At 40.7% G+C, this 14,686-nt stretch overlaps 2 protein-coding genes across 9 annotated transcripts in view; both read left to right on the top strand.

Annotated features, from left to right (window-relative positions):
* LOC309363707 (uncharacterized protein) overlaps nt 1-6,219 on the top strand; it is an 80,468-nt gene extending 74,249 nt beyond the window's left edge. For all 7 annotated transcript variants that reach the window (XM_081900095.1, XM_081900092.1, XM_081900094.1 and 4 more), the window contains 5 exons: nt 2,639-2,779; nt 3,098-3,255; nt 3,861-3,964; nt 5,170-5,279; nt 5,618-6,219. In XM_081900095.1, the coding sequence (XP_081756221.1) occupies nt 2,639-2,779; nt 3,098-3,255; nt 3,861-3,964; nt 5,170-5,279; nt 5,618-5,784 (680 nt within the window). In that variant the 3' untranslated portion in view covers nt 5,785-6,219. The remainder of the gene's footprint in view (nt 1-2,638; nt 2,780-3,097; nt 3,256-3,860; nt 3,965-5,169; nt 5,280-5,617) is intronic.
* A 4,827-nt stretch (nt 6,220-11,046) lies between these two features.
* The window catches only part of STK32A (serine/threonine kinase 32A), an 81,608-nt gene continuing 77,968 nt past the window's right edge, over nt 11,047-14,686 (top strand). The window contains exon 1 of one of the 2 annotated variants that reach the window (XM_081900127.1): nt 11,047-11,562. The gene's annotated coding sequence lies outside the window, so the exon portion shown is untranslated. Of the gene's footprint in view, nt 11,563-11,790; nt 11,815-14,686 lie in introns of those variants that run through there. The other variant, XM_081900128.1, reaches the window with a different exon arrangement.

The following is a 14,686-nucleotide window of genomic DNA, read 5'->3' as shown; positions in this document are numbered from 1 at the left end:
ACTGCACATCCAGACAGTGTTAGCTGACTGGTGCTCAAAGGACATCTTCAAAGGAGGTTGGTGTAAATTGGCCCAAGTGGGTTGGGCTCAGGATTAGGAATCCAGCCTGCCGGTTTGCTATATAAATTTAATCCACTTTAATTTCGCAAACCTAAATTTCTGGTATGTGTTTGAATCCCTCTTGCGGAACACAGTTTGAAGGCGCCCAGTGTCTTTCACCATGACTGAACCCCTTGATTTTTTCCTGGCTTCCCGGCCTTAATTAATTACAGTGCTGTTAGAATAAACTTCATAGCTACCTGACACTTTTCATTTCCCTTTTTGAAAAAAAGACAAGCCAGGATAAAACCTACACTTCAAGACTGTATACACTACTTTAACTCCCCTTTCCCAAATAAAAATGGGTACAACACTGGGTTATTTGGCAGGGCTAGCATAGACTCATATAATTGCAGAGTTGTAAGGCATCCCAGGGGGCATCTAGTCCAACCCTCTACAAATTTGACAGAACCCTGTGGCACCCCACTAGTCACTCTTCTCCAGGATGAAGAGGAACCATTGATGAGCACCCTTTGGGTTCAGTCAGTCAGCCAGTTACAAATCCACTGAGTGGTAGCATAGTCAAGACCGCATTTTACCAGCTTCTTTTACAAGAATATCATGGGGCACCTTGTCAAATGCCTTGCTGAAATCAAGGTAGGCTACATCCACTGCATTCCCTTCATCCAGCAGGCTTGTAATTCTGTCAAAAAACGAGATCAGGTTAGTCTGACATGACTTATTTTTCAGAAATCCATGCTGACTATTGGTGATCACAGCATTCCTTTCTAGGTGCTCACAGACTGTTTGCTTAATGATCTGCTCCAGAATCTTCCCTGGTATTGATGTCAGACTGACTGGGCGGTAATTATTTGGGTCCTCTCTTTTCCCCTTTTTGAAAATAGGGACAACATTTGCCCTCCTCCAGTCTGCCAGGACTTCGCCTGTTCTCCAGGAATTCTCAAAGATGACTGCCAGTGGTTCTGAGATCACATCTGCCTGTTCTTTTAATACTCTTGGATGCAGTTCATCTGGCCCTGGAGACTTGAATACATCTAGACTAGCCAAGTATTCTTGTACTATCTCCTTAGTTATTCTGGGCTGTGTTTCCTCTGCTGAATCATTTGCTCCAAATTCTTCAGGTCGGGCATTGTTTTCTTTATCGAAGAAGACTGAGGCAAAGAAGGCATTGAGGAGTTCAGCCCTTTCTGTGTCCCCTGTTTGCATTTCACCATCTTCTCCTCTGAGTGACCCCACTGTTTCTTTGTTCTTCCTTTTGCTACGAACATACCCATAAAAGCCTTTTTTGTTGCTTTTAACCTCTCTAGCAAGCCCGAGTTCATTCTGTGCTTTAGCTTTTCTGACTTTGTGTCTACACGTGTTGGCTATTTGTTTGAATTCCTCTTTGGTGGTTTCCCCCCTTTTCCATTTTTTGTACACATCCTTTTTAAATCTTAACTCAGTTAAAAGTTCTTTAGATAGCCACCCTGGCTTCTTTAGGCACCTTCCATGTTTCCATCTCATTGGTATTGCCTTAAGTTGTGCTTTTACTATCTCCCTCTTAACAAACTCCCAGCCATCATGAACTCCCTTTCCTTTTAGTCCATGGGATCTCACCCAGCACTTCCCTAAGTTTTATGAAGTCGGCTTTCTTAAAGTCAAGAAATTGAGTCCTAGTATGCTTGGCTGCTCCTTTCCGCTGTATAGTAAACTTCAGAAAAGCATGATCACTCGCGCCTAATGATCCTTCCACTTCTACCCCACTAACCAAGTCATCAACATTGGTTAGGACCAGATCTAAAATGGCTGTTCCTCTTGTTGCTTCTCCCACTTTCTGGACAATGAAGTTGTCTGCAAGGCCAGTGAGGAATCTGTTTGACCTTATGCTCTTGGCTGAGTTTGACATCCAACAAATATCTGGGTAATTGAAGTCCCCCATTACTACTATCTCCCTTCCTTTTGCATGCTTGGCCATCTGTTCTCACAAACTGAATGAGCAGAACATTGCCTGCACATCTTGCTTCATACTTGAGGTTATACAAGGTCTAGAGACCTGCATGATAAAAGAATTAAAAACTTGGAATCACTAAACTTTGAATAAAACTTACATGAAAACAAACTGGGAATCTGCAGAATATTATTTTTTTGGGGGGGGGGACTGCTCCCACTTCCCATCCCCTATGGACACACACAGGAAGGAATAAGTAGACCCTATTTATTCTGTGCCCTTCATCACTGATGGAGGAAGAGGAATGCGGGGGGAGCGCACCACCCCTGGCAGCGTGATCCCCAGGGTGCCATTGCGGGTGCCCCCTGCCCCCGCAGGTGCTGTGCCCTGCCCCTGGATGTGTGCCCCGCCCCTGCGGGCAGTGTGCCCCGCCCTTGCCCGCTCTCCGCCCTGGTGCCGGAACATGAAGCTCTGCCACTGCTTCTCAGCACTCACATGGATATTGTTTAACTTCATGGAATCAGATCTATATGCCTACATGCCTTATTGTATGGGGACTTAGATAAAGATTACTATTTTTTGAAGGGGGTTGGACCATAAAGTACTGTTCTTATCTAAACATTAGTTCGTTATTTTAAAATACATTTTCAGCTTGCAGAGAAGGTCATTTTGGAGCCTTTTGTCAAGAAAGGTGCCCAGAATGTCCAGAAGATAAACCATGCAATAGATTAACAGGAAAGTGTGCTGGTGATGTGACCTGCTCAGAACATGATTTAAAGCTCTGTGAAATAAGTGAGTACTACAGTAGTGGGACAAAAGTGGTCTTATTAGCTTGAGGCTATTGATATATTCCATTTTTGTAATCTGTTCAATTTAATTTGTGGGATGATGGAACCAACGGTGTAGGTGGTTTTTCACCACGTGACAGCAGGCAGGAGCAAAGAATTGTGGGAGGCAAGAAGCTAAGCGGCTCTGTCTATAGATGGGGACCCACTTTGTCTCAAAATAGCGAGGGGCAATGTGACCTTTTATTTATTGTACTGCTGCCTGCCTAGTGATAATTATGTAAGTGCATCATTTCCCCCCACTGTGTTCCTTCTTTTTGAAAAGATCTGAGAAGCCAGTTTTGTTACTACAGTTGGACATACTTCAATGGACAGTGTTATTACATTCCTTCATATGGGCAGATTAATCATAGTGATGCAGAATACATGTGCAGCCTTTTTAAAGGAGCCCGGCTTCTACATATGACTAGCAATGATGAAAAGGTCAGTGACTTAGGCATCAATCAGGTAGATAAAAAAGAGACACTGTCATTCTCTGATTTCTAAAATGGGTTTCTACTGCCTTTCATCTTATGGAAACTTGTTAGATTACATGGGGAGATAAAATAGTACAGGTTGCAATTCTGCCCCAGTAGGCCTTATTTCTGTTTAGGAGTGGGCTGAAAGTAGAGAAGTGTGAAAATAAACCTTTTTTAAAAAAAAATTGTGTGTGTAGCTGTAGACCTTGTTTGCACCTTTATATAGTACTTTGCTAATATTTTCTTTAAAACCATAAATTCAAAACAAGCTGCTATTAATTTTATGTAGAACAAATAGGATAAACTTAGGAATGGCTCATTGCTGAGAAACAAAAGAACTGTGAGCTATGTTCTGGAAATTCTCATGTTCAGATAATCATGCTAATCTATTGTAATTTATTTCCCGGTCTTCTTTTTAACTGGCCGAAAACCTCCTAGTTTGCGCAGTGCGACATGTATGCGGTCTTTTGTTAAAAGAAATTTGTAACTGAAATTTAACTTCAAAAGATGTTGGATATTTTCAGCTGTCATCAGATGTTCTTGTCTTCTGTCACTATTAATCCTTTGCAGGATTGGGTAGCTAAAGTGATCTCTAAAATATTCTGGGTTCACGTAGCTGGCCCAGATTTCCAGCCAAAAATGTGGCTTTCACAGGAAGAAAAGCTAGAAGGCAGGTAAATTAAACAGCTCTCTTTTCACAAATTCCCAAATTTTGATTTACTAGAGAATAATTATGCCATAAGGCTGTGTGTGTGTATATATTACTTGTTGTTGGGAACCATATCATCCTGTAGTTTTGACATCATTCTGCAATCAAACAGCAGATTACTTTAACTTTTGGAATGTTCACCCATAAATTGTTCTATAAGAGGCTATGATACTGGTTTGTGCGTTCTGAGTGTTGATTGTAATAAAAAGGAGGTCTTTAATAGGAACAGTTTTGAACTGGATAGCAGTTGGAGAGGGAAGGCTTAAATCTTCCCTCCCCAGTCATTTTACAGTGGTACCTCAGGTTACATACGCTTCAGGTTACATACGCTTCAGGTTACCCAGAAATAGTGCTTCAGGTTAAGAACTTCGCTTCAGGGTGAGAACAGAAATCATGGTCCGGCGGTGCGGCAGCAGCAGGAGGCCCCATTAGCTAAAGTGGTGCTTCAGGTTAAGAACAGTTTCAGGTTAAGTACAGACCTCCAGAATGAATTAAGTACTTAACCCGAGGTACCACTGTATTCCTGATGACAGTCTCTCCCACTTCCACAGCTGGTGATTAATTTCTTAAAACCCATTTTCATACATGTTGTAAACATCTGTTGTTAAGCCTGAGAAACCCATAGCCCTTTGCACTTATGGATCCTTTGCTGCTGCTGCATGTGAATACAAAAAAAGATAGCTTTTACGTTGGGACAGGGTGTTTGTTTGTTTGTTTGTTTTTTAATAGAACATGGCTCATGGGGAAACCCAGCCAGATGGGCAGGGTGTAAATAATAAAATTATTGCTGTTATTATTATTATTATTATTATTATTATTATTATTAAACAAAATTATACTCCTGTGTTTTCTGTAAGATGATATTCAAGTGCTTGATAATTATATAAATACCTGTTTTACAATATTTTGCATACAATTACGGAAGCCTTGAAACCACCAACTCATGCAAAGGCAAAGACCAGTTTGTATCTAAAGTATTAGATTCAAGTATATGTTGGACCACTTAGTGTTCAAAATGCTAAATATTGGAGTATAACATTGGAATCAGACTATTCATGTGCACCTTCCCACCCACAATAGTTTACTATTGACCATCCTAAGCTGTTTATAGCATAAAGTGTGTGTTGTTTGTCTAGGTTTGTTTAGATATATGTCTACTTCATGTTTCAGGATTCTTTTTGATGCGGAGCAGTTGTGTCCTCAGATGCAACCTGCTGTGGCTTTTTTGATATCAGCTCCTTGTTCAGGAAATGCTTCATGGATCTGTCAAGCCCCATTAGGTGAGTTTAATGTTTAGCAAGATATTGGGTGTTTAGGTAAAAATCACTAAGCTACTTTCAAGTTTCATTGGGAGTTCCTTTTCTACAACTGATGCTGCCTGAGCCAGGGTAGCTATTTTAGTTTTATTAGGGTGCTATGTCTATAAAAGCAGAGGTCCATGGAGCAAAAAAAAAAAAGGGGGGGGTCCCAACACTGACATATAATAAATACATTTTTAAAATAGTAAAGTTTTCTACAGGCTTACCTCCTAATTAGCAGTGTCTTGGGCACTGGGGTCTGGCCATATTTTACAGTGTAGTGAGGGCTTAGCATCTTTTCTCTTTCCTTGTTTTCACAGCATCTGAGCCAGTGGATGATCCAGAAAAGTGGTGGATTCCAGTAGTGATATCCACTTTAGTTACCACTGCTGTACTGGTAGTGACTGTGATTGTTACATTTAAATATGGGTTCTCTATTCAAAAAGAAGCAAAAGAAGCAAATGATGTGAAAACGCCATCATCTTAAATCAGATGCCAAGCTTACCGTTTCATGGTCATACAGTTCTTCATAGAAGAAAGAACAAGCACTAATGTATATTGTTGGCCACCTGAGAAGCAAACTCTGTGAGCTCCTTTTGCCTTGTTCTTAAAATATTTTGAATTGTAGAGGTGGGTTTGACAGGTGAAATAGTAAGTGTAATAGGCAAAGAAGCAAAAAAGGAATTGAAAATTTGTTCAGTGTCTTAACAGACTTCAGAAAGTGTCCAGGAACATGAATAAAGTTGTATAATAGATGCTCCTTCAGTGATTCAGAAGAATGGTTGTCTGCTTCCAGCACTGAGTTTCACAAAGCAGGAGTGTATTCAGTAAGAAAAGACTGGTTGAACATAACCCTTGTACTTTACTCCTTCAAGTGTGTGTTCCTGTTTGTTAGATTTTTAAATAAACTTGAAGGAAAATATGCTCGTATCCTGTAGTAGATTGTTTAAAGATAATGAACCTTAAAGCTTCTAGCTATCCATCATTGGTACTCCATTCACTTCATACCTTCATCAAAAGAATACTAATTCTGTAGGTAGTTTTTCAAACAACTATTACCCAAAAACTTTGGCATTATCCCTAGGACGTTTGCATAATGATGACGTGCTGTGCTACACTTAGTTTTGACTATACAAGAAAAAGGTAGGTTTAGGATTTAGAATAGATTATTATAATGATAATTAGGAGAGATGGGTGATTTTGAAGGACATTATTTTTTTGTTCTTGACTTGCAAGTTAGTTTTTAGGGAAACATTTTTATTTGCATATTCTGGGGAGATGTTGTAATCAGTGGGGGGGAGAGAGGAGGTCAGTAAATGTAAATAAGTGAATATATATATTGAATTGATATCAACCGCTGTTTAAATTGCTGCTATGGCATTGCATTTCTATTGAGGATCTGTTGTCACACACACACACACAAAAACAGTAAATGTACCGTATTTTTTGCTCTATAAGACTCACTTTTTCCCTCCTAAAAGTAAGGGGAAATGTGTGTGCATCTTATGGAGCGAATGCAGGCTGCGCAGCTATCCCAGAAGCCAGAACAGCAAGAGGGATTGCTGCTTTCATTGCGCAGCAATCCCCCTTGCTGTTCTGGCTTCTGAGATTCAGATATTTTTTTCTTGTTTTCCTCCTCCAAAAACTAGGTGCGTCTTGTGGTCTGGTGCGTCTTATAGAGCGAAAAATACGGTAATTCAAATTGCCTTTGAATGTTTGGTGGTTGTATTTTGGAACTTTAGGCATCCATACCTGAATGCCGTAGAATGAGTTTCAGTAACTGAAGCTAATCACATAAAAATTATTTGTAAAGAAAAACCAGGAAAATATCAACATCATACCAAACTGAAATTTGTAACACTTGGTACATAATAGTCAAAATATTAAAAAATAAAATAAAATACTGTGTGTAGGTAAAAAAAATAGCAAAGTGGTGAACTACATCTTCCTAGACTCTTCTGCAGACTTAGAGTGGGGTTAGGGATTGGTGAAAAACTGCTACCAGTCAAAGTAGGCGGCACTGGGCTAGATGACTAGTGATCTAATGCAGTATAAAGTAGCTTCATAATGGCAGGCTGCTGGTGCTCCTTTTGTATGCCATGCTGCTTTATCCCCATTAGAGGGCAGCAAACATTTCCAGAAAAACAGCTGAACTTCTAAAACTTTGTTCTATGGCCTTTTAATATGCAAACTGCTTTGCAGTATTTACCTCACAACCACCATGTGAAATAACGGGTTACTGTTCCCATTTTATAGTTCACACAACACATACATAGCCAAGCAAGCTTGCTAACTTTGATTGTCAAGACAGAAGTTCAGTTTACTAATCACTGAATCACGCTGGCTATCATGGAATTATTATTTTGCAATACAGTCTCAGCATGCAAGCTTGTTCCCAATTATTTGGGAGTAAGAGTTGTTGAACACAGTGGGACATATATCCAACTATAAACATGCATGTGATTAGGCTGCAAGGCTGGTACAGTGTCCAATCACCAGGCCAAAATAGATGTGATGCTAAATGTTTTGCATTTGGGAATTTAAAAGTTGTTGTTAAAGTTAACAGCAACCACCAGGCATGGATTTTGTCAGCATCATAACTTGTGGGGGAAATTTTTTTTCCACCCTTTTGTGCCTGTTGGAATGCAGCCTCAGTGGAATATCTGTGCCCTTGAAGCTGTTGCTACTTGGTGGAAGGAAGTCTCCCATTGGTAATATTAGCCTAGATGGGAGTGGGGGGGGATTTTTGTTAAAACAAAATAACTTCAAATGCTGCATTTAGTGCAGGGATAGATATGGTAATATGGTGCCCTGAGTGAGGACAAAATTTGGTGCCCCTCCAGCAATACTTCTTATTTTTACAACAATTTCATTGTGGTACAGTTGCTTTTTATGGATCTCACATTATTGTTGTTCTTGTTATTTGGCACCCATGTGTGGTGTAACCGTCCACACCACACGAAATCTAGTGTCACATCTGGATTTAACACCAGTGCCTGAATTGTTTGGGGAGTGAGTCCAATAAGCTCACCTCTTTAGCCTTCTAAAAAGTATAGCACTGCAAAAAGTGCACACCCCTCCCCCCCAGTTGTGAAAGAGGGAGCCAAGGCTGATTCAGTCTTTGCCTTCTCCACCTGTGGTAGCCACTATGAAAAATTGCCACTATTAAGGTGAGCTGATGGGAGAGAGAACAGACAATACTAAATGTCATTACTGCTTACCACCATTACAATTTAACTGGAGGCTGGGAACTTGCCTAGAAGCATAGGGTTTGCCTCTCCTTTCATCCTCCACACTGACGTAAACTGGTAAAATTTAGCTCCACACTCTCTATGGCTTCTCTGCCCCAAGAAGCTTTCTGCATCTTTAGAAGAAGTGAGAATTGGCCCAGATGTGTGTGTTTTCCTCACCCTTAGTGCTGCATTGATGGCACAGGCAGTATGTGGGCAGAATTACCCCCTCTATGCAACTCCTAAAGGGAGCAAACTGGCTCAGATTGTGTTCTTGGTAATCTCCATGACACCTTAGCCCACAGTACACCAGCTTTCCTTCCCTGCCTACTTTACCAACAGTTATGCCTTATTTTTGCTCTGAACATCTATGTAAAAAGTGCCATCCAAAAGATATTTTCTCTCACCTTATAAAAAATAAGAGGGGAGATATTTTTATTCTGTGGGATCTGTTTAACTACTGAAACTCTGACATATCTACCCCCTCAAACAAAAGATGGTCATACTCCATACATATAGTAAGACGCAGTAACCTGACCTGTGTTTCAAGTTGCATACGGAATCCATTCTATTTTCCTGTCTTTCCTTATAGAAACCTTTCATTCATAGCTTAGGGTTGTCACAGGCTGTGTAGATTTCCCTAAATTCTATCAGTTCCAATGTAACTAGGTTCTTTCTGTAAATGAGTGCCCTGAGGGAGAGAATGAGGTGCTATGAGTAGAATTTCACTTTGCACAATGAATGCTTGGCTAGAGCTATTGTGAATATTAAGTTATAGGAAAGTAACTATTATCTTTTCCCAGTCTTTAAAAAAACTGGGAGGATGGGTTTCTTATCCTTTCTTTCCCTTTTCATACCTACAAATACTAGTTAAAAATAACTATTTTTATTTCTGTTATTGTTCTGCAAGAAAATGATTGAAATATAAAACCTATATGATAGCAGGTTTAAATTTTTTAAAGACACTTCACAAATCATTTTTGTTGCTTAATGGAATGCCATCAATTTGCATGTAACTCTTTGATAAGGAAATTAAGTATCATCACTCGTGCTGTCAACCTCTCAATAATTTTTAATCAATTAATTATCTGGCTTTTAAGTGATGAAATAATTAACTGATTACATGTAAATAAATTTACATATTGTGAAACCCTTCTTAGCTATCCGGCTTTTAACTGATGAAATGTTTCTCTGATTAAATCTACATAAATTTACATATTGTAACACCTCAGTTAAAGTGTCTCTGAGGACCATGAAGGAAAAGTACACTTTCTCTTAAGTGGGTCAAAAGTTGCAATTTAATAGACATACTATACTGACTGCATCTTTATATAGGTAGTCACTAGGTGGCACTGGACTTTACCTGGATGGAGGAATTCCTTAGGGAGACAATGAAGTTCTCCCCGGGGTTCCCAAGTGACTTGCCCAATCCTATATGTTTACTCGGAAGTAAAACCCACTTACCAAGTGAGCATATGACTGCAGCTCAAAACCACCAGACTTAAAAGACACATTGATGTTGATTGTTGTAGCAAAACAGTCACCTTTATTTAAAAGTAGCTCTTGGTATAGAAATGAAAGTCTAAATGGTTTCACATACCTTATTTTTCAACCTGCTAGCTTTTGATTCAAGCTGGAGAACAAGCCACATTCCAGACATTGGACCCACACTCGGGACATTGGGTACAGGAGGAGAACGAATGCCTTTTTGTTACATGTCTGGACCCTTATCCCAGACTTTGGCTTGTTGCCAGCTCCATCAATAAATCGGTGGACAAGTGCTTTAGTAGCTGAATAACCACACCAATTAATGTTTAACTGCGCAGTTTAGAGGTAAAGCAGATGCGCAAAAGTAGCACTTCCAAGGACCACCATGCACTTGATACAAGGTTCCTGTGTCCTAAGCGGTCCTCAGATTCTACATTTCAGGAGCTCAGATGCTGACACGCCCTCCTCCAATTTGGAGAAGAGATTGCAAGGTTTAAGGGAGTGGCTCTCCTCTCGCCTCTCAGAGAAACGTGAACAACTGATGGCTTATGCAGGCTTCATGTCATTGGTCCTGATGCCCCTCGCAGTACCTGGGCAGGCACGTCCTGAAGTTATTTTCAAGCCCGGGGGCAATTTCACGAACCATTAGCCCTACCTGTGCGCTTACAGGCCGTGCTGGATTCAGGCCAAAAGAGCTAGCTCGGTTCCTGGCCGAAACCGAAGCCACTGTGCATGGGACGCGAGAAGTGCTGCATGAGATGCATGGTTTTAATGCAGATATCTGGGGGCGGAGAGGAGATTCTCGCTCAATGGTCCTAAATCCCTTTGCCAATGAAACGCCAGTAACAGTCTTTGCAGCATCATTTGCATTCTTTTCATGCTTTCTCATTGGGATGCTAGGGGTTCCTGCCTAGAAAGAAAAAAGGGGGAAAGGGAGACTGTCCTCGCCCCCAAGCAACTACTTAAGGGATCTCTGGAAAGTGCTGATCTGCATAAAGCCTTTAAGCGACACGGTGTGTCAGGCGGACCCGGCCGGCGTGCTTTTGATTCGTCTGCAGTTGCAGAAACGCTGCCAATTTGATCACAGCGTTAACTACAGTTGCAGTGGCTGGCCGCTGCTTCTACCGTCTCTCTCTCTCTCTCTCTCTCTCTCTCTCTCTCTCTCTCTCTCTCAAGATCCCCTCCTGCTCGCTCCTCTCCTTCCGACTTTTTTTTTTATTTCCTGTCCTCTGCGCGCGTTTATGTGCGTCTTTGCAACCGTTGCTGTTGTCTGGTTTGTTTCACCCCCCTTGTGACTACCGCAGGCTCCTCCTGCAATCTGCAAGAGGGGAAACTTCCCTGCAATAGCGGCTCGGGCTCTTCTCCCAAGTGTCCTTGCCTCCAGCCGAGATCCTGCAAAAGGAACCTGGGCAGGCAAAAGCCACCCACAAAGTGTCGACCCGCACCAGCGCACTCACCTCTCCCGGTTCCTCTTGCTCTGCAGCTTCAGGTTGTTGCTGTTGATGCTGGCTTCCGTTCTCTGGTCTTTCTGCCCTCCCTAAAACAAGGTAAGAAAGGTAGCTTTTGTTTTCGTTTCACCCTCTAAGGTTTCCAACCAGGAAGTAGCGCTCTCTCTCTCTCGCTTATCGATGCCCCTCTGGTTTGGGGCATTCTTTTCTAAAGATGCTGGCTTGTAGAGAAGTTAACTTTCCGCCCCCCCGCTCATGGTTAGTAACTTTGAATGTTTACATATCCCTAGCGAAGACTCCAATTGCAGTTGCCAGTAGCAGGACAAGCGCTTGCAGCTTGAATAGTGCTAGGTGTGTGTGCCCTGAAAGAATAATTATGGGTCAAGCTAACTGAATACTTTTAACTGAAGTCCTTGTTCTTGTGTGCATCTGCAGGGGTGTCAGAACCAAGTTGGGGTCAGAACACTATGGGTTGGAATTCAAGGGTTTCAGTGGGTCAAACCTAAAAGGGACTCAACTAGATTAGTAAACAAAAAGCGATTTATATGCGTTGCATATGCGATATAACGTTGTGCCACCAGATGGCGCTGTGAAGCCCCCCTTTTCTCTACCTGTTTTCCCTGTTTAAATTTACAACGCTTTTAACTGAAACGCTTCTTTGATGTGTCTAGCTAGATCCAGCCTCAGTATAAGAGTTTTAGAGAGGAAAGGGTTTTTTTTTTAATGACCAAGTTTCTTCCTAAACCACCGTATTTTATATTTGCATCTCCCCAACCTTCTTTTAAAGTATTTAAAAACTGTAGAACTATAATTCATTTTCTTCGAAATAACTATTTAATTCTCACAAATCCAACAGCTTTAGCATAAGCCATAATTTTTATCTCATGATTTTCATTCTCAGCAGCTGAATAACTTTTTTTTAAAAAAGAGCCTAGTACTGTTATGGTTTTACTTTGACATTTTTGCATACATGGGGTCTCAGCAAGGAAGTGCTGTGCTAATTAAATCAATAGTTTTGATTTACCCCCATACTAAGTTCCCTTCTGTCCCCCCTTTCTCTCCTCCAGTTATTAGTCTGTTTACTGTTCCGTTAATGGAACCATGAATATTGTGATCAATAAAGGGATAACATCAGAGCATTAAAAAGCTGGAACCCTGAGGAGATGTGCAGTGACCGATTAATAAAGTTCAGCAATGTTTTGAATTGTTGAAAAGGCCATAGCAAAGTATGCAAGGGCTTAGGGATTCCTGTCTCTCAATTATCTAAGCCATTAAAATGTATATTTGTGACGCATAAAAAATTAGTATATGTGCTCTCCAAAGCTAATCATACCCAGAGGAGACCCATTGAAATCAGTGTTCTTAAGATACCTAAGCTTTTTAATTTCACTAGGTCTACTCTGGATACAATTTAGTTGGAGATCACCTTATGAGATGTTCAAAACCCTGCCACTTAGCCATGAAATCTTGGTATTTTTTTCACCCATCCTTAAAAAAATTGCTTGCATGAATAGATGTAGAAACACTTTGTTCAACACATTGTCATTTTGATTTCTTCTGGTGATTATGTGGAGGGTTCTTTATTTTGATTATAAATTATATAATAGGGATAAAAACTTTAAGAAGGTAGCAATTATTTAAAAGATATAGGCAGGCTCCTGTACCCACTTAACCTTGAACTCAGTGGGACTTACTTCTGAGTAAGGCTCCGTTAGACTGCAATTCTAAATATACTTATAGGACACAAACTCTATTGAACACATTAGGACTTACATCTAAGAAAACATATTTAGGATTAGGATTTAGGACAACATAAATCAGGAACCTGGTGAGAAAAAAAATACCTAAACTGGGGTGATAAGTAATAGAAGGTTTTAATAACAACATGCATATCAGAGTCACTAAGTATCCTTGAAACTATTTAAACTTGGCAAATGAAAAAGCCCCCAGACAACCCACAATTTTGAAAGGCGAGGCCTGAATCCCTTCTGAGATGTCTGTGTGTCAGTGGTCTCCCAGGAAGGACATCAATAAGGCTTGTATGTTTCTATTTAACAAGTGCACATAAATGATATGGCAACTGACTTTTATAGCTACTTATGATGAGACATAATTTTAGCATCCTGTTTTATGGATGATATCACCGCATAATGTCATGCATGCTGTGTTTTTCCTCTCTTTCTCTTCAGGTCAGGAGAAACACTAATCTTTACTGTAGCATTTTTCACTGCAATGGGGGAAGCATTCTCCCAATTCTTCCTTCTCTGTGAGCAAGATTTTTGTTGTTTCAAAATAGATGACTGTATTATTTTTGCTTATTTATTTAATTTATATACCACCTTATATCTCAGGGTGGTTCTTGGCTTTGTCCAAGGTGTTTGTTTCTTAGCTATCTTTAAGAAGAAAAGAATAGTAGAAGGAAATATGGTTCTTAAATCAGACAATTAACGACCGTATTTTTCGCTCTATAAGACACACCAGACCACAAGACGCACCTAGTTTTTGGAGGAGAAAAACAAGGAAAAAAATATTCTGAATCTCAGAAGCCAGAGCAGCAAGAGGGATTGCTGCGCAGTGAAAGCAGCAATCCCTCTTGCTGTTCTGGCTTCTGGGATAGCTGTGCAGCCTGCATTCGCTCCATAAGACGCACACACATTCCCCCTTACTTTTTAGGAGGGAAAAAGTGAGTCTTATAGAGCAAAAAATATGGTAATTATTGGGCTAGGTCATTTTTAGCCATTTCACTAAAACAAGCTTTATTGGGAAGGACCATATCTCATGTGCAAGATCCCATGTTCAATTCCTGGCATCTCCAGGTGGGGCTGGGACCACCCACTGCCCGAAACCCTGGAGCACTGCTGCCAGTCAGTGCTGGACTAGGTGGACATAGGTTCTGATTTTGGAATAAGGCAGGTTGCTGTTTTCCTAGGTCAGGTGCATTTCTAGTACAGGTTATGGCAATCGGAACTTCATAAGAACTTTTCTGAGATTTGTAACATGCTTTGGAGAGAGGACTCACTAGTGACCGAGAGGAAGCTGCCTTAGATCAGGTCAAAATGTTTATCCATCTAGCTCTGCATTATCCATCTAGCCCTGACTTTCAGCTGCTATCCAGAGTCTTGGGAGAGATCTTTCCCATCACTTTCCACCTGACCTTTTTAACTGGAGGTGCTGGAAACTTCTGCATTCTTGCTCTAGCACTGAACTAGGGTGCCTCCCCTAA

The sequence above is a fragment of the Podarcis melisellensis genome (genome assembly GCF_964234715.1).
Source record: "Podarcis melisellensis genome assembly, chromosome: 2".
NCBI lineage: Eukaryota > Metazoa > Chordata > Lepidosauria > Squamata > Lacertidae > Podarcis > Podarcis melisellensis.
This window is presented reverse-complemented; position numbering and strand designations above follow the sequence as displayed.